Below are 24,975 nucleotides of genomic sequence, written 5' to 3'. Positions count from 1 at the left end.
GTAGAGAAGCCGGTTGACGGACAAAGCAACGTCGGCAGTGCTATGGTGGTTGCTGCGGAGGAAGCTACAACAAGGGTAACCCGAATTACGGGACGCGCCAAGCTAGAGAGGAGGAGGAAGAGACGCAGCCCAAGCGCAAGCGTCATGCACTTTCATTGGCCCCTGCAAGGCTGGAAAAGGACAACGTGGCATTAACCTGGTCCCGTGAGGGGCATCTGAAAGACCTATGTGTTTTGGGTAAGAAGAAGACTTCAGGAAGGCCACGGTGTAGCCGAGACAAGACAAAGAAGGAGGAGGCCAAGAACTCTGAATTGACAACAACCACCACTGCCAGCCCTTCTTTGGAGAAGGGTAAAGGTAAAATTTAACATGTTCAGGTTGACAAGTCTGATCCTACTCATCCTAGAATCCATGGGAGGCTATTTGGTGGAATTGGTAAGCAATCGTACAACAATTGCGTTTTTAGGTGAAAGCTTGGTAATTCTTCGGATAGTGGTCTAGGGTCTTACCTTGTTAGCCTTTTATAATGTTAAATAAGTGAGCAAGTATTCTAAGAATTGATGTTATTTGCTAGGGATCTGCTTCTGGTTAGGCCGAAAAGGCAAAAGCAGCATCATGCTTCAGGAGCTTTTGCTCTGGTATATGTAATATCCTGGCACTGACCCATTAAAAAAAAAAAAAAAAGCCTTCTGTGTTCACTCCTCCAGTACTCGGAAGTTTTAGTATGGAATTGGCCAATACGACTTGAACCAAAAGAATAAGAAAGAACAAAATGTCCTTGAGAATTACTTAAGCTTGTCGCCTCTTAAAAATAAAAGCTTTGCACTGATTCAAATCAGAAATTGGAAGTGGTTGATAACAAAACCGTGCAGCAGCTCAGCTGTCTCACAGTTGTCCTCTAAAAATGATACTAGTCGTCTATCATTCCGAGTCTATTTGTTGAGCTCGTTGATCAATTTGGTCACAATGACAATCAGCCAAAGTCAATGCCTTAAAATAGGGCTCATGTACATTAGTATGCAGTATGCACTATATTGGACACTGAAAGAAGAATTGAGTATAGCTGACGGTAAAGGTTATGAAAATTTGGGATTTAGGATTCTGGGTTTATGACTGAGAAAGAACAAGTGGTTGTGGACTTTGAGTGGGTTTATTTCAAGTAAAGGATAGAGAAATAGTTGGATAGTAACAGCGAGTATTAAGGGGAATAATCAGTCCATTTTCCTAATTTAGTTGTGTAAGCTTAGACGGCATCAGAGTTTGAGTATTACGAGGAGTGCTATCACCGGGAGGAGTTTCTGAAATCTTGAATGATTTAAAAAGAATTACTGTCTGGCATGTAAAAGGCACATAAGCTCCCAAACAAAAGCCAACAAACACCAGATACATTTTTCTTCTTAAATAATGTTTAGCATCGTATATACTATAAAATCCGGCTGCTGCGGCATGATTAATTTGACCCAACTCCTCAAGTCTAAACAAAACCATATAGTTCATACTTCATAACGCCATCATCTTGCCCATGAAATCTAACCCCCCCCCCTCCTAGTTCTTTTCACCACCTTATCTTACATCAAAAGATTCACAACACATCACCATCAACTTAGCAAATCCCCAGCTTTGATCTCATCCATGATATTCACAACCCTTTGCAAGCAGTGGAAGTTACAGACTCCCCTCTGCAGATCCATATATGGAATGCCAAGCCCTTCAATCCCACGTTCTTCCTATCCCCAACTCTCCCACACTGGTATGCTCCCTCCAGCGGCTCGCTCTGTGTGTTCAGCTCCCATATCGAAAGCACTAACTTCTAAGCTCTCATGGGGGCAGAAGATACAAAGAGTTATCGGGAGGCTAGGAGTGATTCGGACTTGACACAAGAGAGTCTGAAGCACCACAACCGGATACAGGAGACTCTCGATCGTGAGCTTCAAAAGAGGGTAAAGGGAATTAGTCTTCATGAGGGCTTCAATTCCGAGATGGAGGCCAGATAGTCCATACTACATTCGAGGACTCACATATCCGACAGCTCTTGTAACTCCAAGTCCTGGACCAGGCGAAAGCCAACCATGGCTAAATGCATGGTTTGGAAGAACAAGAAAATACTAAGCATTGGCGATGCTTCCAATAGAATTCCACTAGCCTTGGCTTATCGCAATGGTTATTTGGATATGACTCGCTATCTATATAGTGTCATTCCAAGGGAAGATCTGATGCTGGAGACAGGCCCAAATGGCTCTATAATATTTCGCAATGTTTTAGTGATCAAAAATATGGTAAGTGTTTCAAATATAACAATTATAAGCAGGAATTTGAACTCTTTTTTTCCCATACAGGTCATAACTCTTCTTCTGTTTTTCACTCTGGTACAGATATTGCATGGGGCTTAATTCAGCGTTTCCCACGTTTGACCATTCCTAGAGACCACTATGGGGTAACACCTTTATATGCATTGTCTGGTGTGCCATCTGCATTCCCGAGCGGAATGCAGTTCAATTTCTGGCAACGATGGATCTATGAGTGTGAGTACCAGAGCTCTTCTCTCCATCTTGCTATCAAGTCGTAATTAATAGGGTAAATAGAGTCATGTCTTTTACTTTGAGCTTCTTGCATTGTTTCAATTATCAATGAATCGACACACAATTCTCTCATCAATCTCTCTCAATTTCATATCCTAAAACAACAATGTTTTATATATTTTCATTTGGGACTTTGAACCTCGATAAGCATTTTATTTATGAATGTTGGTAGGAAGAAATGAAGTGGCTAATGACTTTCTGGACACATGTCTCTTAATTTTGTATTTATGAAATGCAGGAGGTAGAAACTATTGTGCCACCCCAATATCTGGAAAGTACAAATCTGACAGATTACAAGAGACCACGCAATTTATTTTTCATGCACCATAGAAAGTTGGTGGCCAGAGGAGGGAGAAAAGTGGATGAAAGACACCGCAGGTTCTTATTCTGTTGTAGGTGCACTTATTGTAACCATAATTTTTGTTGCCGCTTTCACAGTTCCTGGAGGAAATAATGGAGTTACAGGCTTTCCCATATTCGTTGAAGACAAGTTATTTAGTCTATTTATAATGTCAGATGCTGTATCACTGTTTACTTCTACGACTTCATCGTTGTTGTTTTTGGAAATCCTTACATTATGGTATGCAGAAGAGGACTTCCTCGTATCCTTGCCAAGAAAGATTTTAATAGGCCTTATGGCACTGTTTCTGATCTCTATTGCAATTTGCAACCATGATGCTAGCATTTTGCGCTGCCCTTCTCGTTATGCTTCGAGGAAAACCGTGGACTGTGTTTCCAGTTATTTCTCTTGCTATTGTTCCAGTGAGCTTATTTGCTTACATGAAAGTTCCACTCTTTGTTGAGATTCTCAATAATACATATGGCTCAAGAGTATTCAATAGGAAAGTCCAACCCTGGTATGAAATTAAATGATGATGATGTGAGATGAACAGATGAACATGCATCACATCGCCTTTCGCTTCTAACATGTGTAGGATTTAAACCTTTTTTATCTGTCATTCTTATGTAAGGTCTTGTTATTATTCTTCTTATGACATGGATGGAGCAGCGTATATGCTGTCATTTTCTTCAACTTTTCCTTTAGGCACAGGATAGTTTCCTGCGCTTATATTAGCTGTGTGTTCCTATTGATTCTTGGTTTTCTTGATTGCCTTTGGTTTTTCCACTGCATTTTGGAGGCCACGTTGGACTCGGTATAATCTTTTAGTTTAGATTCTCGAGTTTATAAGCTATGCCTTGAGCTTGCCATGAGGCATCTCGACAGCCTAAGCTCATGATGCATCTTGAATTCTTGATAGCATATGATCTGGCCAGCCCCTCCCCATGAGCAAATCAACCCCTGAAGTTGATACCTGGCTCTGTTATATTTCAATTACAATGGTAGTATCAAGTGAATGCTTACTCTTGAACAGGAAGAACAGCAGATAACCTTGGCCCAGGAAATAACAACCCCAGCCGTTCCATATTAGCATCTTCATTTTACGCGGCATAGTATTGTAGAAAGTCCTAACAGGGCTGTTACAATAATTCAAAGAAAGATTAGTCCCAGCAGGGTTTTCATGAGAACCATGACAGTATTAATGTTTCTAACAGGAAGATTAAGAAAAACCAAAAAGAAAACAACTAGCTGGAATTGATGATAGTACACCTTAGATGGCACCAGGAGGAGTTTTTTGAAATCTTGAATGATTAAAAAAGCATTAGTATCTGGCGTGTACAAGGCACATAAGCTCCCAAACAAAAGCCAACAAACACCAGATAAAATTTTCTTCTTAAATAATGTTTAGCATCGTATATACTATAAAATCCGGCTGCTGCAGCATGATTAACTTGACACTCGACTCTTCAAGCAGTCTAACCAAAGCCTATAGTTCATAACGCCATCATCTTCTCCATGAAATCTAACGCCCCTCCTAGTTCTTTTCACCACCTTATCTTACATCAAAAGATGCACAACACATCACCATCAACTTACCGAATCCCCTTCCATGATATTCACGACCCTTTGCAAGCAGTAGAAGTTGCAGACTCCCCTCTGCAGATCCATATATGCAATGCCAAACCCTTCAATCCCACGTTCTTCTTCCAATCCCCTACTCTCCCACACTGATATGCTCCCTCCTGCGGCTCGCACTGTGTGTTCAGCTCCCATATCAAAAGCACTAACTTCGAAGCTCTCATGGGGGCAGAAGATACAGAGATTTATCGGGAGGAGGAGTGACTCGGACTTGACACAAGAGAGTCTGGAGCACCACAACCGGAGACAGGAGAGTTTTGATCGTGAGCTTCAGAAGAGGGTACAGGAAATTAGTCTTCATGAGGCCTTCAATGCCGAGCTTGAGACCAGATATAGTCCATACTACATTCGAGGACTCACATATCCGGCAGCTCTTGTACCTCCTAGTCCTGGACCAGGCGAAAGCGAACCATCTTCTGGTGCTACTTGGACCTCTATCTCAACTTTCTTGTTTAAAATGAGGGAGTGGAGCTCTTGCCGTGTCAGCTCTAAGAAAGGTCAGCTTTACAGCAAGAAGCTTAAGGCTCAAGCAACCTACACTGCAGTGAAATCTAGGCGTCCTCAACCAATAACACCTAATGAACTGTCAGTTAATTCAGAAACATCGAATATGGTTGTTACCGAAGACATCATCAGCACTGTTGAAAACAAAGAGAAGCCATTGAGGGAGAGAGTACTTGAAGCAGTAGCTACAGCTGCTACACCAACAAATACCGAAAGGGAGTACATATGGGCAGACAAGTACCAGCCCCAGTGCTTAGAAGATTTCATATGTAATAGAGACAAAGCAACTCAGCTACAGGTTTTGGTATGCATCAACACCCTTCTTGATCAATTGATCGATTCATCTTGTTTGTTTATTTATACTCCTAAAACTGGTCGGGATTCAGTCTAACAATATAGCATGCAGGTTACATATCATATGTTTTTTCTTGTTCTTTTTTGTCTGATTACATATGATATGGTAGATAAATACTTGATGATTGTACCACAGGCCAGAGGTGGAGGGTGTGGGCATTTCATATTCGAAGGACCTCCAGGCGTGGGGAAGAGAACTATGATCTGGGCTATGCTGAGAGAGGCTTTTGGACGTGACACTATACATGTATGTTATGACAGTTCTTTTGAAGATCAACTACATATATTCTGTTTGATAAATGAACAGTTTTTTGTTGATATCAGTTCTTCTGTTCCCTTTGAAATTATCAGGCTAGAGAGGAATCCAAGGCATTCGACTTGAAGGTAGTTCTCAAATTACTTTGGAATCATCTCATCCCATGCTCACTGACCACTTTTTTCCTCTTGTTAATTACAACAAATGAAATCAAACTTTTCAACATGTCATCAGTACTTGTACCCGAAAAAAAAAAACATATCAGTACTAAAGACAAATCATATGAACTGGTGTGTGTAGGCAGTAGGGCCCTTCTAGTGAGGAATTTCTTTTTTTGGTCTTTTCTAGGGCATTAGACCAACTTTTCGATCACATTTCGGCATCTCAACCGTTCAGTTTTTAGGTCCTAATGTGTGGATCACTTTTGAAAATTTTCAGCCAAATTGATTATCGTTAAGAATTCAAAATGATGATTTAAAATTATAAGTATGAAAGGTTCAAGTTTGACAGATGTGGTTCGTCCATTGATTTAATCTAGTTTGATACCTTAACGATCACTGAATTGGCTAAAAATTCTGATCTACACATTAGGACCTAAAAACTGAACGGTTGAAATACGGAAATGTGATCGAAAAGTTAGTCTAATACCATATCCCTAGAAAAGACCAAAAGAAGGGATCCTTTAGTGGAAGGGCCCTCTACACACACATAGATTCCACTAAGGGATCTCTTTTTTTGGCCATTTTAAGGGATACCTTGTGGACCCACTTTTCTATCATATTTCAGTATCTCGACCATTCAGTTTTTAGGTCATAATGTATAGAACACTTCTGCAAATTTTCATCCAAATTGGTGATCGTTAAGGTATCGAAGTATATTAAATCGATGGACAAACCAGATTTGTCTAATCTGAACTGTTCATGTTTATAATTGTAAATCATAGTTACAAATGTCTTACAATAATCAATTTGACTGAAAATTTATAAAAGTGATATACTTATATAGACCTAAGAATTGAACAGTCGAGATCCCAATATGTGATAGAAAAATAGGTCTTATAAGCGTTCCTTTAAAATAACCAAACAAAGAGATCTCTCAGTAGAACGGTCCTATATATCTATATACACACACACGCGCATAGAGAGAGATTAGGGGGGAAAAAAACACTACAAAAGCAGAAACAACTAGAGACACCGATTAATTATACATCATTTATCCTTGGCACAAAAAGTATACATGATTGTTCCTTAATCGGACTATGTCCAACAGACTAGGATAGGAACGTAGTAAGTAGGATACGAACATAACAACTGAGGAATATTTTGGATTCATATACTTGCTTGCGAATTACCGGATTCTCTTTTTCCTGCATGAAAAGGTGAAGAGAAGAATATCATTCTCTTTTTTCTTTTATTTTTTGGTCAAAGGAATATCATTCTCTTAGAACAAGTGAATCTATAAACCAAAATCAAAGTTAATTGCCGATTTACTTACTAAATTCTCTGAACCTCGTTTTCAATAGAACAGAACTCCAAATACAATATGACTTCACAAGCACTCAAAATCTTTCAAAACTTAATTTCAACTCTCAAAAATGTACCTTATAGCTAGTCTAGTGTGCCACAAAACTAGAGAGAAAATACCAAAAAGGGATCAAATTAATAATAACTAATTTGAACCAACTGTAGCTCACAACTATGACCAAGAATTGCGGTAGAAAGAATAGTGCTGGATCTTTGACATATGCAACCACATCACCATTCTTGCAAATTTCTGCGTGATTCCGTTTAAGTTAGACACATTAACAATTGCATGGAGGACTTACGAGCAATTCCACCATTAATAAGTCTATTTGAATACAAATTTACAATCTTCAAATCGTTCTTCTTAATAATGACAACTCTTCTTTCTTTTTTATATTCTTTTTTGAAATTGGCTAAAATCTCGTCTCCACACCAATTTGTATCCCCTAGTGATTATGATCTAGCATTCAACCCTCCATTTGAGCACCAGATTTACCTGAGCTAAGTGTACAACAAGCTGCAACCTCGTACTTTTTAGCCACAGTGTCATCATACATAACGTTCAATACACTGACCTTCTTTTCTGGAATAATTTTTATAGGGTGAAGTGGTAGGTAGTATTAATGTACAAGTGAAGCAATCCCCTCAACATGTTGAAGTAAATCTCTCTGAATTGAAAGGTTATGAGAAGCATGTGATTGTTGAACTCATGAAGGAAACACAGTACAACATACCTAACAAATCAGCTTTGCCGTGCAGCCTTGACAACTGCCGAGGTATATATTCGAATTAAATTTGGATCAATTGTACAAAGCACACAAATTAGTTTACCTATTAGGATGACAAAGTTTCATTTGTGTTTCTACAGCACTGATCTTATATGAGGCAGACAAGCTATCCACAGATGCCCTACTTTATATTAAGTGGCTATTAGAAAGGTATAAAGGGTGTAATAAGGTCTTCTTCTGCTGTTCTGATGTGGCAAAGCTTCAGGCCATCAAGACAATTTGTACTGTCGTTGAGCTTTTGCCGCCTTCAAAGAATGAGGTGGGGACTTGTACTAGTACTAATCCTAAGAATTGAAGTGTATACAAAATGGCAGAATCCAAGTTTCACTTTAAGTTCCTTTAAATAATAGTTTGATTCTATCATTCTAAGCATTTTCTCCACATGTTCAGATTGTTGAAGTTTTAAAATTTATAGCCAAACAAGAAGGCATAGATTTGCCACATCAACTGGCTGAAAGGTTCGCTGAAAATTCCAAAAACAGTCTCCGTCTGGCAATTCGTTCATTCGAGGCCACTTGGAAAAAGGGGTGAGAGAATTCTAATTATGTAAATTTTTACATACATATGCAACTTGATCTTTGAAGTTGTTTAGTTTTACTATATATCCCGTTATTACTCCTTATTTGTGATTTGATGTGCTCTTGAATGACGTATGTGCAGTTCTTATCCCTTTAAAGAAGATCAAGTAATTTTGACAGGATGGGAGGATGAAATTGCAGATATTGGAAAGAATATGATCGAAGAGCAAAGCCCAAAACAGTATGTTCATCTGAAATTTTGAAATTGTGTTTGTCTAATTTTAAGTGGAACTAAACCCTCTGACAAATTACTCCACAGACTAGGGAACTGGGGAAGTAGTAGTGGTGCAATGTGTGCCGATAAATTATATAGAACTTTCCTCTCATTAATATACATGTAGCTATCAGTTATGTGATGAATAGGGGATGAAGTTCTATAAAATTGCCACACATTAAAATTCTTCGTGTTGGATTCGGTCAAATAAACTATTTTAATTTCAAACAGGGATTCAATTTGTTAACAAGAAAACTGAAATGAAATCGATCCATGTCCCTTGACAGGCTATACATTATCCGTGGAAAGCTTCAAAATCTGATATTGCATGGTGTATCTCCTGAATTCATTTTCAAAGTAAGCTTTTATTTGGCTCTTCTGAGTAGCAGACTATAATGGAAGCAATAAATACCAATTTTTTCTTACCCAAAAAACACTGGTGACTACATTGTGCAGTCCCTAGTAGCAGAGCTGAAGAAGTATTTGGACGAGAACATGCAGGTTCAAGTTGAGAGCATGTATGATGAATACAGTGTATGAAAACCAAATTACTCCAAACTTTGTTTTGGTAAATTGTAATTTTTCCTTCTAAATGAATTATGCATGTCATGCTGATGATGTTATCAAATTCTGTTCTATACATCCAGAGGAATGACGAAACTATGTTTGAGAGTGACAAAGCACTGACACTTACTCGACATCAAGAAATGGGTAAAAGGCTCAATGATCCATCCAGGAAGAATATACAACGGTTCTTGAGGATTGAAGGTAAAACACCTGCACATGAGTCTGAGAAAATTAACATATATTCTGAAACTTCAAACACTGATGTGCTTTGGTCCATGTCAAATTCGTCATCGAGATATGAGTTGAGATGTGATACAGTCCTAACCCACATCTTGACTTGCATATCAATCTTATCTAAGTCAGAATCTTTTCTGCACGAATCGTCTTTGATGTTTCTGATCTTCTGGTTTAACACAAGTTTATTCTCATTTTCTGCAGAGTTTATAGCCAAATTTATGAGCTGCTACAAGGGTTGTACGAATACCAAGACTTATCATCATGATACTCCACCATAGGGAGAGACTTCTTGTTGGCCAGCTAGCCAACGACAACTCCCCATTGAACTATTATGTCTTAATACTTCCGTGGGGAGAATGCTCTCTTCTTTTTGTATACTATTTCTGCTGCTGAGAACTATCGGTTGTTTTGTTGCAAACTTGTGTGCTAATGGCTTGAACTACGTACATGAGTACTACTATGGAACTTAATAAGGTGAGGTACCATGAGTAAAATGTTTATCAGAACATTTCGACTGTAAAAATGGTGTCCTACTTTGCCCATGATGTAAAAAGAACGACAGGCAAACTTAATATTAAGCGATGTAAATTACCAAATACTGGACCTCTATATATTATTATGCATTTCTTGTTTTCAGAGGAAAGTCTGACACAACCGTGGAACTTGCAGCTCAAGGTAAACCATGAAGTCTAAATTTTCTTAACCAAGATATATCACTGGCAAAATTGGCCACTGAATGTGTGTTTGATACGATTCTTGTGTATATAAACACTAAATGGGACAGGTTTAACAGATATTCCGAGGTATCATAGTTTTTTTAGTAAGCCATTAGCAACAACAATTATGGGATCACCTCAATTTGAATGTATGAATAATAATTAATATTGAGAGGCAATATATCTCGACACAAGAAGGTCCATTTTCACAAACCTGAAAGCATTTTTTTGACGCTCTAGCTGCATCAGAAGCTTTAAATGTCTTTGTAGTTTGGAGGCCTTTGTATCAGTGTCCTCCTGCTCTTTCTGTTCTCTATCTTCTCTTTCTTGTTTTGCATGAAGCAAAATGCTATAGTCACAGCAAGTCAAAAAAAATATTATTCAAATACAAATTGCCAGCAGACTTGAGGCCATGAGAAATTATGAGATTTGAGAGATTTGGAGTGAGTAATAGAGACAGATGAGATAGTTGGGTGACTTGGGTGGGTAATTGAATCAAGTGAGGCACCGGATTGATCAATTTTTAGGGTTTGAGATTTTGGGTTTCGGACTGGGAAGGAAGTAGGGTTTGAAGGATTTCTTTTTCTTTTTTTTTTTGGTGGAAACAGAACTGACAATAGTTTTACTGATGAGAGTTAGAAGGGTACAAAGATCACTTATAATAATGGGTTGGGATCACTCCTGCTAGAAGTCTCTTAACGTTCCAATTTGATCAGTTCATGTGATTTTATTTCCAAAATAGAGCATAACAAACTTTCGTATACTATAGAGCCCAAACAAAATCAAAATTTGAATTGAATTCATATGCGATAACTGTACAGGGAATTGAGACAAATGATACAAAACTGCTGCATAACCTCTTGTACATTATTGAACTGCTAATCTCTGGAGATGGTCCAAGAAGACTTCAAAACTAACATCGTCTGTAAAGATAACATCCCCTCCCGGAAGGGGACCTTCATTGTTATAAGTAGCTGAAGGGTTCAACTTTGCCAAGAGAAAACGGGCCTGCGCAAGGACAAAACGGAAGTACGTGAGTTATAACAAACTCTACTTTCAAATGCATGTATGAGCTATAGTTATAATTATCACTTCAACAGCCCAGCATGGCAGCATCAAACTAGAAACCTATTACTATTAATCATCAAGTGATCACAAGTATTGCAAAATGAATAGATAGGTCTCTTATTGTCAATCCAAAAATCGAATTAATGTCAATTTATCAAGAATTACTGAAATCCCGCAAGATACATGGTCGAAAAAGATGATGCAATGCAATATAGTGGGACACTCGTTTATTACAAACGAGTGGCTATGCAGCAATGGCAAGTCTGCAAGTGAGATCTAACTTCCAGCATTAACTGACACCCAACCTAAGCATCGATTGTACAACAGAAGTATAGCTGTTCGTAGGCATCAAACAGACTGAGATAAGAGACAGCATCACGTTTACCTGTGAACCATGCTGATCACAAACCACTAGGCGAGGTACTGGAAATCTCTCCTTGATTATTGTATCTGAATCATCACGAGGAGCTTGTAACAACTGAGCAAATGCCTGCAAGCACAAATTTGTTTTAGCGGGGCTGGTATGTTTTTCAAGAATGAGGTTAACTAGTATCAACATTCTACTATAGCCAGAACTAAAACCAGCAAATTCTCGTCAATGGTCCTGACATAACTGATTTAAAAATAAATAAACAAAATAAAAAACTGAATTTTGCTCACATGCAAACCATCATGCCATAATTTAAGACAAGACCAGCAAAATATACTACCCTGCAAAATGAGACCTTATTTACAGGAGTATAGAAAGAAAGGATCACCAGGAATAGGATGCTAAAACAAAAATCCTAGAGCGAAAAGAAAACTTCAGTCTAAGAATGGGTATAGTCCAGTGCACATATACGTTGCTAATGAAAAACAAGTGACAGTAGGTCACATTTCACACATTTTGGTAGGCAGTGATGGGGTTTTGGTTTCTTTCACCCAGGTAAAACTAGAAGAGTGACAGATACTAGGATGCTGAAACAAAACTTAAAACTCTGGAGCGAAAAGAAAAATCAATTTAGTCCTGTGCACATGAAAGTTACTGATGAAAACATGTAACAAGTAGGCCACATTTATAAATTTTAATAGACAGTGATGGGGTTTTGTTTCTTTCACTCCAGAAAGCACCAAAGTATCGTTTTAGAATTTAAATGGTTATATGTCAAAGTTAAACATTGTTACAGAAACAAGTACAGGAATTTTCTTTTGGCAGGAAAATAATAAACCTGTCTATATACAGTTTTGTCTAGTATCTAAAGGCAGGGCCATGTCTAAAATCAGAGTAGATTCAGTACCAGCTGTAAACACATACTCTGTCAATTTTCTATCCAGCATATTTCTAATTCTTTGTATAAAAATAAGCGAACAAATGGTTCTGACGTGAAATAGAAAAGAAAATAAAGCATTTTTTTTAATTCTTCCGATAAAATTATTATAAAAAGATGGTTACGAAAGTTTCAAGACAAAAGAAAACAAAGCAAACGAGTCTTTCAGCTGCTGAATACATAGCATTCCACACATTGCAATAATTGTAAAGTCTATCCATCATTTAGACTTGCAACATATATCCAAGATAAAGAAATGCATTTGCTGTTCAGATCAAATTTACTTCAATGGGTTCACTGGAAAAAGATTACCTGATGTTCAGGCAAATCCTGATATCCTGCTTTTCGCCACTGAGCAATAGTTGAACCATGAAAAATGACAACAGTAAAGTAAGCGTCTAAAAGAAGAATCCTGTCAGCAGCAATGGCGGCAACATCAAGAAGTGCAGGTTCAGGGCCCGAATGAAATGAGTATGAAATCAATGAAGGCTGAATCATCACAACTGAATTGGTAACATTTTCCCTGTTCAAAATCATTCTGAAGTATGCTGTTTCGTCTGGGCTGTTGTTGAAAACCTATAAGAAATTTTATCCAACTTAAACCACAAGATCTATATACAAAAGGACAATAATAATAATAAGACATTTAGAAGACACCAAGACTCATGAAAGAGCTATATATATACCTGAACAAATTGAGAACGCCGTAAATGAAACATAAATTGAGGGAAAATTGAAAACCGCGGAGATAAGCTGAAAGAAGACGGGCTGTCCTTCTGGTAATCTCCAAACCGAGAACACATATGTATCAATGATTTATCCAACCATCTTATAGGATCAAATTCTGCCTGTATCACCAAGAACAACATTTCATGAAATGGCACAAGATCTGAACGTCATATTTGAGAAACTAAAATGTAAAATCTAAACTGCTGTAAATTCACTTTTTCATGGCAGCAACACAAATATTTTGACACATAAACAGATCTTTTGGTAATTTTAGCGGTATCACACACTAAATATGTACATGTTAATAATGTACTTCAGCACTATGCTTTTTTTTTTTGGCACTATTGCCTGTCTCTGTTCAGTTCCTTCGCCAGTCAACTTGTGTCTCATATGAGTTTGGAGAACTACTTCAAACAAGAGCTGTAATTTCTAGCATTAAAAATAGCTCGTTTCTCTGGTTGAAAAAATAAACAAAATAAAATCCTTTTGGCATGTTAACTTTGGCTTGAACAGTTCTAACCCTTGTTTCTGTCTCTGTGAGTAAGGGAATAGTACGGTAAGAAAATCAGTATCATCACCATCTCAAATCGAAATGTTTGGAACAAATACGGCTTGTATTCCAGAAATTTGTGTTCAAAGACCTGAGACTCTGGGTGTACAGAACCATGTAAAATATAGATTACCTCAGTTTCCATTTTGAAAGAAACTAGGCGTGCCATGACTACAGCAGCGGCTTCTTGATCAAATCCGGCAATCAAGTCCTGTAGTACAATACAGTAGCTTCAGATTTCCATTAAAAATCATAGAACCAATACTTGATAAAAGTAAAACTGAATCCACAAAGCAGGAATAGCTACAATGTAAACCCAGAATTCAATAAACTATAAACTAAAAAGCAAGAAACTATGACATCCAAATCAGATGTTTATCCAATGATTTAAACGAATGAGAGAGAGGGGCATGCTGTTTGAAGTATGACAGGGAGCAGAATGCCCATGCTCTACGGAATATGATTTTAGTTAAAAAGGAAAAGAAATATATATATATATATATATATATATTTATGTCATAATATATATACTGAAAACTATATCAGATATTTACCTTGCACTAATGTTATGGTTACAGATCCTTAACGCAAGCCCCTTTTTTTTTTTTCTTTTTAATAATACAGAAGCCCACTTCATAGGTAATAGTTTGTGTAATCAAATAAACAATGCATTACATATGGAGGACAGCAAGACTTGCCTGTATGCTTCCAGTTCCAGCAATCCATCTTCTTGAAAGGGTTGTAACACGAAGTCTCATCTGACCACTATTATGCTGATAACTGAAGCAAAATATTTTACAATAAGTAAAAATATTTCCTTCCTATCCTAGGCACAACAGGCTAATAATTAATTGAGAATTTGTGAGCTGGGAGTTCATACTATGTTAGAAACTGGAAGTAGAATTGATTGCTAGCTGGTTGAACAGTAGCATCTGGGATTTCCTTCTTAACAATTTCAAATATTAGACATAAAGATGTAGCTTTGTCAAGGCCACACATCTTCCACGCACTTGTACTACCCTGGCCAACGACTGTATCGGAGACTAAAGGACCTTTCTGCACATGGTGACAAATATGAAGGGAAAAAACTAGCGTTAACGAGAGATAACTGAAACGCTGTAGAGTATACCTTTTCAAGGGATGCACAAGGACCAATTATGCCCTGAACCTTAACGTCCTTTGAGCAGTTTATCTCAAATATGCCACTGCATAGAAGATCAAAAAGAAAAATGCTGGTCAAGATTTAGCACAAGTTTAACAAACAGAAACAAGAAAAATTAAGTTCCACAAAAGCAATCTATCCACAAGTCCAGTGGGAGTCCGGTGCAACACAAGACCTTTCAAGGAGCATCATATGGAAACTTACTAGTTTTCACCTCAAGGAGTATGTTATTACTAAAAGTACAGAATTGCTTTAAGACAGATAAAAGCAATAAATTCTGCTGTAAACAAAGGACGAAAGAAACTGAAATGTAAAGCAATTCGTATGATCCTACATTCATTAGTCTTACACTACGTCAACAACAGAGTCAACAGGGGACTCGAAGGTATCAAACATAATAGTATCTGTATCATCAGTCACTAACACATTAAAGACGATGCAAGTTATTAATGCCAAAGCATAATGCTAACTGAAGGGAAAATGTACATATGAAGGCCTATAACAAGCAGATAGCACCATATACAAATTTTAAGAAATGGTAAAACCACATTACTTGCAGTGCATAGGTAATTACATTTTTGTATTCATCTATAATTTCTTTTAAAGGCAAAGTAGGTTTTTTAAGAATATGCAGGTTTCAAGCATTTTCTCATGTGGAGCTCTTTTGTTTTAGCAGAACAGCCTTTACTGTAATTGTGTAGGAGTCTCCTTTTCTAACCTCCTCTGAGCGATGTGATCTTGTTGTATGAGTCGCCCTTTTTATTTTTTCTGAATAAAACTGACTCATCAAATAAGTTTCCAGAGAGAAGACTCAGTTCTTGATCATTGTAAAAAAGCAACAGGATGAACAGAGACAAATTCATAAGCCCAAAACAATTAAGTAAGGCTATTGGAATCCATGACAAAACTTGATAGAAAACAGAAGGAATTTTTTTTTACAAGATTGACACAGGAAAGCATACTTTGATGATAAACCAAGCTCATGATCACCCGCCTGGAAAACACGTATAAGTGAGTCTTTAAACACTGAATGCCCAAAACTCTCCGCAAGCACAACCAATCCTCCAGTTCTTTCAACTGCAATTTTAAGTTCAGCAATCCCCACCTGAAAGATAGGGAAAAAAAAAACAGCATGGAAAACAAACATAAGATAACTTTAACCCAACATAAAAAAATCATCAGTAGAATCCAAGCCACAAGATCAAGAAGCTACATAATATATTTACTCGCAGAATCACTACACTCCAATTCACAGCATCCTCCCCCACTATCCCAATCAACACAATACAATCCCCCCCCCACAGGAAAAAAAAAATTAGGTGGAACTAGTTTCCCTACTAAAATTACATATAATCAGTTACCAATTCTCATATTTCAAACAAATTTATTATCTACAAAATTAGATGTTCACACATTCCAAGTAGACTATAGGTCGGAGAAGTTGAAAGAGATCATTAGGTAAGGTAAAAAATTGTAATCTTGTTCACGAAAGTGGGGTAGTTTGAGATTGACAACGTGGATACAAAATAAATGGGTTGTGCAGAATCCGAGTTGGTGTGAGTAAGGGTCGAGTCAATGTCCTAGGAAAGATAATACACTGGGACCCATTTATGATCAGTACATGTTGTTAACCAGATAGAAGGTGTCAAAAATTGAGTCTATGGGTAGTTTTTAGTGTAACTATTCTTTTACTATGCAGTTAATAGGTCTAGGTTTCTCTCTCCCCATTCTCAACCCTTATCATGTGATTTAGAAAGCTTAAGTACCAACACCGCATAATGCACAGGTATGAACTATTGCACAGATATAGGAAAAATATGTGCGAAATTAGAGCCCTAATGATAGTCTGTCAAAAAATGATGTATTATGAACAAAAAGGGAGGCTCAAAGTATGGACCATCATTTCTCTACTGCTCTGTTTCTAAAAAAACTTTGGAACAATATTTTCATGCATATAGACAGCAACCCCCAAACGTGAACTTTATCCCCAAAACATTCCACTTCCTTCCCCTATAACTTAACAAAAAATAAAAAATAAAAATTCCTCTTAGGTGATACCATCCATATTAATGCATACAGACATCTGGATACAATTCAACAAAAAATTTTGACTTTCCAATCCAAAAGCTTAATTCTTCTAAATAGGCAAGAAGACCACAATTACAACTCCCAAAAAAGTGAGCAAGACAGGAAAAAAAAAAGTTTTAAACACCTTGGTCAAGCACAAAAGTAAGAAGAGTCAAGTACATGTCCTTGATGTAAAGAAGGGGACAGTTGACATTTTGTTACATAAGAAACAGAATTTTACTGATTAGAAGGATAATTTTCAAAGAAGTGGACAAGACATCCACTCAGAAGTACTCCAAGATACAGCAGCAAAAATACCAACAAAGAAGTAAGAATAACCAAGCACAAGAACAACATAATTAACAGATTGCATTCCAATATAAAAGAATAGCAATACAAGGAGCTATGCCATAAACTGAAAATGTTGAAGTTATAAACAGATGCCCAGAAGCATACACTATCCCAAAAGAAGTAAAACACTATCCCAAAATGCACCTTTCACACAACAAAGTCACTTAATTGGCTGGAATGTCCCAGCTCAAATTACATTGACTAAACACCCTTTTCCAAAAAAGCTAAAGCACTGGACAGTGCAAAAACAGATAACTCACACTCAGATTCTTTTTTGCACTGTATATACCATTGAGGGGAGAGACAAGCATAATTCACAAGTATTTACATTCACATGTGCAATAATCTAAACTAAACACCTGAACATTAGGAGGGGACTTAAGTCTTGCAAATTCTATATTAGGGAACTAACCATCAACTGTTTAGAGTAAGATTCGGAAGAAAATTCGCCCAAACCCTCCAACATCCACCTTCTCTACCTTGTCTATATGAGACCAGCACAATGTCCTTAATCTGAGAAGAGGCCAAAAGCTCCCTAACTTCCAGATCATTCAGATAACCCAAAATACTCAAATGAAGAATAGACCGCTAGTACACATCCGCAATGATAAATATTTATGAGACAACTATAATTTATATATACAAGAATATAAACCAAACAGCTATGTTCCCCACCCATCTTTCTACCCAGAACCTTTATTTTCTCAATTTTCCACCACAAATGGCAAGAGGCAGAAAATGAATTAATTCGTTGTAGGATAGCTCCACAGGCTTCGTTTAAACCCTGGATCAGAATGTTATCCATTGGCTTTAGCCCATATCTACTTCTAATGACAGCACACCAAAGGGACTCCTTTGTTTTTATTTCCTGCCCTGATAATCACTTCCTAAGAAGTCATTTCTCTTCTTCAAATTCCCCACTCCCTAACCAACTTCTCCTTTGTATGAGAAACCACCTCCCAATTTACTAAGTGATACTTTCTTCCTTCTTCTACGCCTCCCAAGTCCCAACAAAAAACTTGTGACTAATCTGTCTGACCTACTAGCTCCTCCACTTGGGAGTCGGAGAAGAGAGAGAGTAGGTATGCAAACTACTCAGAAAGACTATACTTGATATTGCTTTTATCAACATTGAAAGGAATCTCTTTACTATAGTATATAATACAAAAATGTATGCATACATACTCATATCGAAGGGAAGGGAACAGTACTTATGACAATCCAGAGTTCCTAAGCTATAAAAACCCCAGAATTGCACATCCATTACCACTATCTAATAATCAGCGTATCTCATAGTTTATAAACAATAAAAACAGTACAGACAAAGAAAAAGTTGTGCATTACCTGGTCAAGTGCGCAAGCAAAAAGATCAAGTACATGTCCTTGATGTACAAGCTGCTTTGAAAGTCCCTCGTAGAACTTCACGGCTTTATGAAAATAAAGGGCTGAATCTTTATCCAGGTCCTTATGAGAACGAATTGGTTCAGATAGGCTTTTTGACACAATCTACAAAAGACACACAATGACCAACTCAGTACCACTTCAATAACTGATAAAAGAGTAAACATTCAGGACAAAAGTTCAATAAAAACGGTTCTAATCTAATCATTAAAGAATGATATCATAAGAGAACCACCAACTGCAGAGAGTGGAGGGAGGGAAGGATGAATTGGGAAGAGTAGTTTGATAAGGTGAACTCACAGAGGGGCCTGAAAGCAAAAAAGAGCATGGAGCACTACATTTATTTTCCAATGTATGTGAGGCCTAAAGTTGTACCAAACACTTATTACCATAAATTCATTCATCAACTGTCTATTTTCCACCATTTCTAAGCAATTCATAACATCCCTTTTAATTTCCTTAATTACTTACCAAGACCAGTATAAGGAGTGCAATAACAAAACTATAAGGAAATCCTAACTCGACAAAAGAACTAATGCTTCTATATATAAATTCTCTTCCAATAACTCTAGTAATTTCATCTAGCAGGAAACACAGTAAACCATACATAACAACTAAAAGTCTCTACCTAATCTTATATGTACTATATTCGCGTTAAAGCAAGTATTGATTACTAACAGTGATATTGTTAGAAAAAAGCATTAGTATCAATCTATGTCTAAGTTTCTATAACAAGAAAAAAAGATAACAAGCAGTTAGGAATTCTTACAGCACCCTGGCCTTCGGTTGATGGTCCACCTATGAATGCCATAATTCTGGCTCCTGAACCAGGCACACAAGCTCCCAACAAGCTCGCCGCAACATTAAGCGCGGTGCTGGTGCACCTGGTGGCTCGCTGATCCGCCGGAACCTGCCAAGGATCTCTCTGCAACTCCTCCAACACCGAATTGAGCGCAAATTCACACTCAGATGCCGGCAATAGAAACCTGGCAATGCTCTCGGAGGACAACCCATCCCTGGGGCCGGCAATGACTCCGGTGGCCGGCTTCGGCTTTTTGAGAAAGAAACTCATCTGCTCAAGCAGCTGATCCTTGCTGACTTCCTTGGATCCTTTGAACACGTAGGTCTTGGGAATGGTGGAGAATCCTAATTCGTGGACGTGGACGAAGCTCCCGAAGGTGATGAGCCCTACGAGGGAGTGATCGGGCAACAAGCCCAGCGCCTGGGACAGAGCCGACTTGAGAAACGAGAGCTCCTCCTCGATCATGCAGGTGTCGACGACGAAGATGAAGACGGGCGGAGTCGTCGGCTTCTCGAGCGACGAGTCGTATTCGATGGTGGTGTATTGGGGGAAGAGCTCGGCGGGGAGGTTCTCGTCGGAAATGGAGGCGTAGTGGGGAGGGAAGTGGTTGCGGTTGAAGCAGAAAGGGCAGATCCAGATCTTGGCGGCGTAATCGACGGTGGAGAAGGGGTTGAGGACGGAGCGGCAGACGCGGCAGCGGAGAGGGGAGTAAGGGAGGACTGGCATGTTGGGGAAGGGCTTGATCGGAGTGTAGACGGCGGAGACGGGGACGACGCTGTTGGTGGACTCCTGCTTCGTGCCGGGGATTACGTTCCACGGCATCCGAACGCCGTCCTGGGATTCTAGGTCCACGAATTCACTCATCGTGAGCGAGAGAGAGAGAGAGGGAGGGCTCAGGGGAGGAGAAGACGAGAGTGGTGTCGCTTTTTGATTCTCCAATTCGGGTTTGTTCGAGTACACTTGCCAAACCGTTGGCCAAGGGTAAAACGGTCAAATGACTAGCAGGACTTGAATGAAACAAAACCAAGGACCGAAACATAACCTTAATGTGATCGATCATTCTGTCCACCTATAGTAAAAGTTCACTAGCAGCTTAACCACCATCAAAACGGGTCATCTGTCCATGCGTCAGCTCCGACCATGGAACATGGTCCCGTCTAGCCGCTGCTCGAGCTCCACCGCCCTTCATAATTGTATGTGACGGCGTATCAAATAGGATGATCAAAAACGGGTTGCAACCGAGATCTTCCTCCTCTGGCCACTGCGAGCTTCGCCACGACTTGGGTTATGTTCCTTTCTTCTTCTTTGCGGTTCTAACGTCACTAACCATGCAAGTGGCTTACTGGTTCTTGCCAAGTTGGGTGTGCTCCCCAACTTAGGTTCGGGAAGCTGTCAAAGCGGACCACAGCCATGCATATCGAATCGATCCCACAACGACGTATCGAAGAGGAGAAACCGAAACGAGTTGCAACCGGATTTTTCTTCTCCGGCCACCTCGAGTTCTACCACCACTTGAGTTGTGTTTCTCTCTTCCTTATGGTTCCAACATCACCAACCAGGCACAACAAACAGATCTATGGACGGAGAAAGCATAATTGAAACATTTTGGCCAAAAGCATATTTAGACTACATCCAATTATGAAAGTTATACACAAGGTAAAGACGAAGCCAAGATCACTGGAATCACCCATTTTGGTGGTGGTTAACCTGTTAGTAAATGTAATTCCGGGTTCATCAATATAAATTTCTCATTTCTCGTTCATAATTTCGATAATCTATATCAATTTAAATGGAGTTTTTCTATTGGAACCTCCAAATAGATTATCGAAATTATGAACGAGAAATGAGAAATTTATAAATTGGAAAATGAAAATAGATAAGGAAAATAATAAGAAATACAATCTAATATTATTGAATTAGAAAGTCTACATAAAATAAATATAATATTTTTTAGTATAATTATTGTCCTTAATAGTCATTTTATAGTAGGTTATATATGTCATTTAATAATTCATAATAGAGTGAGGTCAAGTGAGCAAATTTGGAGGTCCCAATAGAAACTCTCATTTAAATGATTGGAATGTAATTCCGCGCATTAACTAGAGTTCATAACACAAAAAAACTAGAGTTCACCAATAAAAAAAAAAAAACTGACTTCAACAAACACAAATCATTGCCTTTTTTAGATTTTTTAATAAGTAATTCTATAAAGTACTTAGCCATGTTGGTAATTGTTTGGTCATTTAAAATAATAAAACATTATAAACAAACACAGAGTGTTCGACAAAACTCACCACTAAGTAAATAGATAGTTAAGTTTTTTCGATCATATGATCTAAAATTTTCCAAGAACCATATATTAAATTGATTCTCAAACTCTATATTTTAAGTGAGAGTGTCAGCAAATTTTTAGATGGTTAATAACTTTATCTAAAACTAATTGTTGTGTGTGTGTCTTATACATTAAGCAAACAATTTATAGCATGATAGAAAGTGGCTACCAGTTGAGAATTGAGACCTGCTAAGATCGGCAGATCGCCGATAGTTTATCATTCTAGTGTCACACAGTCACGTACGTACACTCCCTTACATTTACTTATGCTGGTCGGTGCATATGATTGACTTTTTTCTTCTTCTTTTTTTCAAATAATCAAGACGATGAGGGAGTTCTCTTGGTAATTTGGGAATTGACTTCCTCCCAACAAGAATATTGTCCGTAATATTAGGTTCAGAACAGAAGGACTATGAGTTTCTAAAATTACTAGAGGCAACAAACGTTTGAACCTGGTATCAATTGTCCATTGAAACCTCTTTGTAGATCACATTGCACAATGTATGAATCTGAACTGATGACATACTTCAACTTCTTAACCTTCGAAATAACAGTTGGTAAACGATGGTTCAGGGTCTCCACTTATCTTCTATAATTCAAAATTTCCAAATAATAACCATCCACACCACCGTTACTTAATTATCAATACTGCTGCTAGAAGACTGTTGGTATATATAAGGCCTAGTCAACCATGAGCTCATCTCTGCCGATACCTTGGTTTGCAAGTTTTCCATAACAAGATGCATATCTTAACACACACACAGATATCCAACTCCATCCACTCCGCCCAGTCTTTGTAAGTAAATGAGAAAAATTTCACAAAAAGAAACAAAATGTCCTGATACGCCAAACCTCATTCCTTTATTTACTAATTTATTTTTGACATCTAATTAATCTTAGCTATTCTGTGAAAGAACCGATCAGTATTCTTCTCACCCTCTTCTAAACACTGCCTCCGCCTACCCTCCTCTTGCTCGGGTAATTTTTTCCAGCTCCCTTGACCACTTGCAGCCTGTTCTTTTACTTCAAAATTGGGTGAATCAAGTTCAAAGCTACTAACTTCATCTTTCAGAATTTGAATCTCTTTCTTAACTCAATTAAAACTTTGACCTCCTTAGTAAAAAATTGGCGCCTTCCTCAAAAAAAAAAAAAAAAAAAAATAAACAAATAAAATGCATCAAAGGCATCACACAGGAAAAAGAAGAACAAAACAAGTTATAACAAATGAAGAACTAGTCTTAGCTTTTACATTGATCACTTGCATTGTAAACTCTTGACAGTCTTCTCGATCGGACACATCAATTTGTATGGTGCAACTCATACTAGCAGACTTCTTCTTCTTCATGATCAACATCGACTCCACCTTTCCGCTCAATTTTGCTTCGCTGGTTAGCGTCAACGTCCCACCGTACTCAATTCACTGCCAAGAGTAGAGCTGCTCGGCAATGCGTTCGTGTTGAAACTCACATTGACGTTGAGCTTCTTTGTGGCAAGCATTCCGGCTTTGCTCTTGGGTACATTTACTGTCCCAACAATTGTGTGCCTTGGTTCAAGAAGGTTACGGTGCCTGCATCGAATTTGTAAGGACCCCAGTTGGTGTTCTTGACCCTGATTTGGGTATTAAAGTTTGTGTCGAAGAAGGCGTTGCAGCAGCATAGGTGAAGTCTGTGAGGGTGCTTTCACCGCGTCTCACCTTCGGGGTCAAGAAGTTGAGGCTAGTATGCTTTCTTAGACCAACCGCAGAGATACATAATTTGAACCACGAATTTGGGTTTCTCCTTAGCTCACAAATTGAACTCCAGGTAATTTCTGTCAAATTCAACACAACATTGATTTTTTATCTTTCAACTTTGTTCCCTGAATCACGCAATTGATGTTTGCAATCTAGTTGTTAGAATTATTCAGCTTTCACCTTCCCTCGAAAGTTGAAAGCAACAAGTAAGAACTGCCTGACCCGGAAAGAAAAAGAAACGGTGATCAGGAAGAGGTTCCTTTTCTGTGCCCCTTTCACCATTTTGTCTCCATTTTCTTTACATGCTTTGAATAAAGATAATTGCTTTAGACCAGATTGGGTTTTCTGTTGAGGAACTAATGATTTGTGTTTGCATATGTGGTCCTGATTAACCAAATTAGAGTTAAGGCAACAATTTTATGATATTTGTGTGATTGTGTTACTCTAAAGATTCAGTCTCAGGCTAGAAATGCTCAACGGTAGATTACAGCGGCTATGGCTGGCTGCTTCAAATTACATTTTGGCTTAAGGCCTAAAGCATTTTTAGTGGAGAAATAAGTGAATGGTGCACATCTTATGAATTACATATTAGCTCTATCTGTTTCTATATCTATCTCAAATTTTTTTAGTAAGAAATTTGTGAATTCGGAACAACTCACTCTGTCTGACTATTGGGTTAAAACATGTTGGATATGAGACTCCTTGATGCTATATGTTTTATGCATAACGTATTTGAATCATCTATATATGGGATGATGAATCTGATTGTCTATTGGGTCTCTTTAAATTATTCATTGTCTAATGGCACACATAACAAGTCTGCAGCAACATTACTGTTCAGCTTTCGAGTTCCTTGCTCAGCATACATCTTCTATACCTGCAAGCAGTGCTTCAAGGACTCATTGATATTTTGTTGCAATGAATTCTAATGGTTTCGATGTTCTAAGTTTTTCCTTTTAGCTCAGAATGGGAGTTTAGCCAAAATAAGTTTGATGGTTATCATGAATGATGAACCATGCTCGCAATACTTACTACTATCCAGGAAGATTCCTTCTGTGCCTCTATATATGGCTCCTTATCCAGATCCAAACTAATTTTTCAGACCTAGCCTGGTTGTCCTAAGTAGCTAATATGAGCAAATGTTCTCCGTGATTGAGCTCAAAGGACTAGACCAATTGAT

At 38.1% G+C, this 24,975-nt stretch overlaps 2 protein-coding genes across 2 annotated transcripts; one reads left to right on the top strand and one right to left on the bottom strand.

Annotated features, from left to right (window-relative positions):
• Positions 1 to 4,594: 4,594 nt before the first annotated feature.
• Positions 4,595 to 10,194, top strand: LOC112194216 (replication factor C subunit 3). The gene is made up of 11 exons (XM_024334464.2): positions 4,595 to 5,365; positions 5,552 to 5,662; positions 5,767 to 5,799; positions 7,796 to 7,970; positions 8,063 to 8,241; positions 8,373 to 8,509; positions 8,643 to 8,741; positions 9,062 to 9,131; positions 9,231 to 9,308; positions 9,422 to 9,542; positions 9,780 to 10,194. Exons 1-11 carry the CDS (start codon positions 4,595 to 4,597, stop codon positions 9,854 to 9,856), a joined length of 1,851 nt encoding a protein of 616 aa, XP_024190232.1. The 3' UTR covers positions 9,857 to 10,194.
• A 795-nt stretch (positions 10,195 to 10,989) lies between these two features.
• Positions 10,990 to 20,666, bottom strand: LOC112194208 (protein transport protein SEC23). The gene is made up of 11 exons (XM_024334455.2): positions 19,699 to 20,666; positions 18,873 to 19,034; positions 16,073 to 16,215; positions 15,078 to 15,153; positions 14,829 to 15,004; positions 14,647 to 14,728; positions 14,082 to 14,159; positions 13,356 to 13,517; positions 12,982 to 13,245; positions 11,748 to 11,852; positions 10,990 to 11,302 (listed from the first exon to the last, which is right to left on the bottom strand). Exons 1-11 carry the CDS (start codon positions 20,593 to 20,595, stop codon positions 11,162 to 11,164), a joined length of 2,286 nt encoding a protein of 761 aa, XP_024190223.1. The 5' UTR covers positions 20,596 to 20,666; the 3' UTR covers positions 10,990 to 11,161.
• Between the last annotated feature and the right edge of the window lie 4,309 nt (positions 20,667 to 24,975).

The sequence above is a fragment of the Rosa chinensis genome, chromosome 1 (assembly GCF_002994745.2).
Source record: "Rosa chinensis cultivar Old Blush chromosome 1, RchiOBHm-V2, whole genome shotgun sequence".
Lineage (NCBI taxonomy): Eukaryota > Viridiplantae > Streptophyta > Magnoliopsida > Rosales > Rosaceae > Rosa > Rosa chinensis.
This window is presented reverse-complemented; position numbering and strand designations above follow the sequence as displayed.